The 5,072-nt window shown below is 48.3% G+C and overlaps 1 protein-coding gene across 2 annotated transcripts in view; it reads left to right on the plus strand.

Annotated features, from left to right (window-relative positions):
- Positions 1–11: 11 nt before the first annotated feature.
- The window catches only part of phex (phosphate regulating endopeptidase homolog, X-linked), a 24,000-nt gene continuing 18,939 nt past the window's right edge, over positions 12–5,072 (plus strand). Inside the window, exons 1-2 of one of the 2 annotated variants that reach the window (XM_024280537.2) lie at positions 12–3,763; positions 3,881–3,998. In XM_024280537.2, the coding sequence (XP_024136305.1) occupies positions 3,953–3,998 (46 nt within the window). In that variant the 5' untranslated portion in view covers positions 12–3,763; positions 3,881–3,952. Of the gene's footprint in view, positions 3,999–5,072 lie in introns of both variants that reach the window. The other variant, XM_024280536.2, reaches the window with a different exon arrangement.

Genomic DNA, 5,072 nt, shown 5'->3' on the forward strand with positions numbered 1-5,072 from the left:
TACAGTTTAGAACCTAAAGTCAGCTGGTGAGGATGTGTAGGAGTCATTAAGATGTCTGTGAGTGGTGAGGATGTCTGTGAGTGGTGAAGATGAGTGGTGAGGATGTGTATGAGTCATTAAGATGTCTGTGAGTGGTGAGGATGTCTGTGAGTGGTGAGGATGTGTGTGAGTGGTAAGGATGTCTGTGAGTGGTGAGGATGTCTGTGAGTGGTGAAGATGAGTGGTGAGGATGTCTGTGAGTGGTGAAGATGTCTGTGAGTGGTGAGGATGTCTGTGAGTGGTGAGGATGTCTGTGAGTGGTGAAGATGAGTGGTGAGGATGTCTGTGAGTGGTGAGGATGTCTGTGAGTGGTGAAGATGAGTGGTGAAGATGTCTGTGAGTGGTAAGGATGTCTGTGAGTGGTGAAGATGAGTGGTGAGGATGTGTATGAGTCATTAAGATGTCTGTGAGCGGTGAGGATGTCTATGAGCAATGAAGATGTCTATGAGTGGTGAGGATGTCTGTGAGTAGTGAAGATGTCTGTGAGTGGTGACGATGTCTGTGAGTGGTAAGGATGTCTGTGAGTGGTAAGGATGTCTGTGAGTGGTGAGGATGTCTGTGAGTGGTGAGGATGTGTATGAGTGGTAAGGATGTCTGTGAGTGGTGAGGATGTCTGTGAGTGGTGAAGATGAGTGGTGAGGATGTCTGTGAGTAGTGAAGATGTCTGTGAGTGGTGAAGATGAGTGGTGAGGATGTCTGTGAGTGGTGAAGATTAGTGGTGAGGATGTCTGTGAGTGGTGAAGATGAGTGGTGAGGATGTCTGTGAGTGGTGAAGATGAGTGGTGAGGATGTGTATGAGCGATGAAGATGTCTATGAGTGGTGACGATGTCTGTGGGTGGTGAGGATGTCTGTGAGTGGTGAGGATGTGTATGAGTGGTAAGGATGTCTGTGAGTGGTGAGGATGTCTGTGAGTAATGAAGATGTCTGTGGGTGGTGAGGATGTCTATGAGTGGTGACGATGTCTGTGAGTGGTAAGGATGTCTGTGAGTGGTAAGGATGTCTGTGAGTGCTGAGGATGTGTATAAGTGGTAAGGATGTCTTTGAGTGGTGAGGATGTCTGTGAGCGGTGAGGATGTCTATGAGTGGTGAGGATGTCTATGAGTGGTGAAGATGTCTGTGAGTGGTGAGGATGTCTGTGAGCGGTGAGGATGTCTTTGAGCAGTGAGGATGTCTGTGAGCGATGAGGATGTCTGTGAGTGGTGAAGATGTCTGTGAGTGGTGAAGATGTCTGTGAGTGATGAAGATGTCTGTGAGTGGTGAGGGTGTCTGTGAGTGCTGAGGATGTCTATAAGTGGTGAGGACGTCTATGAGTGGTGAGGATGTCTGTGAGCAGTGAGGATGTCTGTGAGCGATGAGGATGTCTGTGAGTGGTGAGGATGTCTATGAGTGGTGAAGATGTCACTGAGTGGTGAGGATGTCTGTGAGTGGTGACAATGTCTGTGAGTGGTGACGATGTCTGTGAGCGGTGAGGATGTCTATGAGTGGTGAGGATCTCTGTGAGTGGTAAGGATGTCTATGACGATGTCTGTGAGTGGTGACGATGTCTGTGAGTGGTGAGGATGTCTGTGAGTGGTGAGGATGTCTATGACGATGTCTATGAGTGGTGAGGATGTCTGTGAGTGGTGAAGATGTCTGTGAGTGGTGAGGGTGTCTCTGAGTGGTGAGGATGTCTATGAGTGGTGAGGATGTCTGTGAGTGGTAAGGATGTCTATGACGATGTCTATGAGTGGTGAGGATGTCTGTGAGTGGTAAAAATGTCTGTGAGTGGTGAGGGTGTCTCTGAGTGGTGAGGATGTCTATGAGTGGTGAGGATGTCTGTGAGAGATGAGGATGTCTGTGAGTGGTGAGGATGTCTATGAGTGGTGAGGATGTCTATGAGTGGTGACAATGTTTGTGAGTGGTGACGATGTCTGTGAGTGGTGACGATGTCTGTGAGTGGTGAGGATGTCTGTGAGTGGTGAGGATGTCTATGACGATGTCAATGAGTGGTGAGGATGTCTGTGAGTGGTGAGGGTGTCTCTGAGTGGTGAGGATGTCTATGAGTGGTGAGGATGTCTGTGAGAGATGAGGATGTCTATGAATGGTGAAGATGTCTGTGAGTGGTGAGGATGTCTATGAGTGGTGACAATGTCTGTGAGTGGTGACGATGTCTGTGAGCGGTGAAGATGTCTGTGAGTGGTGAGGATGTCTGTGAGTGGTGAGGATGTGCATGACGATGTCTATGAGTGGTGGCGATGTCTATGAGTGGTGAGGATGTCTGTGAGCGGTGAAGATGTCTGTGAGCGGTGAGGATGTCTATGAGTGCTGAGGATGTCTATGCATGATGACAATGTTTTTGTGTGGTGGTTCTGCCTTCTACGGTTCCCCTAAAGAACTACACGTTTAGCTGTCAGGAGGAGGCTCTGGATAAACTAACATTTGTGGGAAACCTTCTGTATTCACTCATCATTCCATCTTAAAATAGCTGTTCCATGTTCTGTAAGTACTGTTTAGTAGGAAGGTCACGGTTCTGCGGTCTGTCAGGATGGTATCTGCTGGAACACATTTGTCTGTCGGCTGATTGCAGGGCCCTACTTCTAATTTGACACCCCCTTCCTGTCCTGCTGCCACCGCAGGCTTCTGCAGGTCCTGCAGGGAGCGGAGCTGTGATTGCACTTCCTGAGTCTGACTGAGAGACGCTGTAATTTGCAGGGTGTTCCCACAGAAGACAGAGAGCAGCTGATTGCAGCTGCAGCTTTTTCTGTGCAGGATGTGACGGGTTTGGAGCCAGCTGCATTGGTTCTCATGCCCCTCTGTTTTTTATTTATTTATTTTTTCCCCAGCTCCTGCTGCTATTGTCAGCCTGCTAGGAGGCTAGTGCACACAGAAGAGGAAATATTGCTTAAAATGATTGTCATCTGTGTTCAGATATTTATCCTGTGTTATAGAATAACAGTACAATTGTGTTGAGTGTTAATGATCAGAATGACCTTAAATCTGATCATTTACTCTCCATTAACACAGGATCATTTTATTTTGAAATAACGTTTTTCTCTGTGCTTCTCTCAAAAGTTAAAATGAAATTTGAATATATTATTTTTTTATCAATAAATAAAGCCTTTTTTTTTATATCTCTTCGGTTCTGGCTGGGTTGGTTTTTTAGAAGGCTCCTTTAGCGTTAAAGGTTGCAGACCCTGATCTATGGTGTGGGTCTCACGTGTTCTGCTGGCGGGAACTGCATGATCAGCACCGGCGCTGATCATCTGGGCAGAGTCAAAGGTCCAACAGGACCGGACCGGAACTCTGATCCAAACTGGAGCTCTGCATCCACGCTGACGTGCACCTGAGTCAGAGCGCTGCTGAACATTGTGGTTCTGCTGAAAGACTGTTTCTGGCTGCACAGGAAGTCCTGACCATAGAAGGACTTCATGAACAGGCACGTGAATGTGTGCAGAAGGTGAGTGACAGACAGGTGCCGTCATTCACGCTTCAGTGGCTCGGGGATGTTCCGCTCCGCTGCTCTGATGTGATAAGCTGTGGATCACAGAACCTCTCTGTTCTGTCCACGAGATTAGATCCACGCGCCGCAAACTGCTGCCGAGGCTTTGAGGAGCCCGCCAGATAAGGGTCTCCTCCACCGCCCCCGATAAATGCCCCGCGGGAGGAGGGAGGAGCTGGTGAGGGGAGGACCGGCCTGCAGACACACAGCCGCAGAAACTTTGCGCAGCTCCTCAGTTCCATCTGGTAACTTTTAGAGCGCAAATGCTGGAGAGTCTTGTGCTCTGATCTGTTTGCTCGCGCGCGCCTGTTTTTGTTTACCTGCTTGTTTTTGTTGACCCCCCTCCTCCCTGTGACATGGAGCGGGAGCATTTAGGAGGCGCGGGCGTTAAACCTGAGCGGGGCAACGGGCGCCTCTACAAGATCTCCCTGGCCATGTGCGCGTGTCTGTGCTTCGCTCTGCTGCTCGCGCTCATACTGGGTGAGTCCACGCGCGCACACGCAAGCGCTTCCCTTGATCCTCTATTCTCCTTTCAGAGGAACAGAGCGCGTGGCGCTCTTTCCCGGGACTGTGGTGGGAACCCCGCGGGGGGAAACTGCTGTCAAACTATTTTTGGGTCACAGGCTCCAGTCCCTCACGTGCGCTGCGCTCGCGGGAGCTCACGCTGAGGGGCAGCACGCGCCCGTCAGTGCAAAGGCAGAACTTTGGATGAAAGTGAAGGAGTTTTGATAGAAGGAACCAGGTATCTCACCTGGTACGGATCACAGAAGAATCTGGTTTATTGAGAAAAGTCTCAGATTAAAATGTATTTATGAGCTTTAAAGATCAGACTTGTGAGGAAGAAAACCATGATCAATGTCTAAATGTTTTAAATAAAGTCTGACGGCTGCCATAAATCTGTGATTAGCTTTTGCCTGAAAACTGTAAACATCAAAAGTTAGTCTTAAAGAGTCATCGTCTGGGTTTCACATGAAGCAGCTGTTCATGTTGGATGCAGTGTAGAACTTTGTCCACTAGATGTCACCACACGTGATGTCTAAATGTAAAGATCTGACTCTAAAGAATTGAGTAAATACAGATATGTAGCTTTAGGAGAACAGAATCCTTGGACCTCCACACAGAACCAGCAGAACATGTGTGTCAGAACTTGGACCCGGTGGGTTTTCCTCACTGCAGAATAAAAGTCTAACGTTGTGTCTTTCCCTCAGAGTGGAGGTGGAAGGTTTGATTGAAGGTTTGATTGAAGGTTTGATTGAAGGTTTGATTATAGGATTGAAAGAGGGTTCGAATCCCTCTGCTTCCTCTGGGTTTTCTGGTCTTTGAGGAATACATCAGAACCGCCTGCAGAACCACAAAAAAACCAAAGGAAATAGAACCAGACCACAAACACCACAGTTATGTTCTGAAGAACCTGAAACCCGAGACCGCTGAGTCTAGGGGGTGTTCATATGACTGTAAAGCTTTGGGAAGTTCAGCTTCACCTTTTAGAGTTTCTGTCTCTGTGTTCTGATTGGTTGATCTGACAGGAGGCTGTTTCAGGGGCGCAGGAAAATT

Source organism: Oryzias melastigma, linkage group LG20 (assembly GCF_002922805.2).
Source record: "Oryzias melastigma strain HK-1 linkage group LG20, ASM292280v2, whole genome shotgun sequence".
NCBI classification, from domain to species: Eukaryota; Metazoa; Chordata; class Actinopteri; order Beloniformes; family Adrianichthyidae; genus Oryzias; species Oryzias melastigma.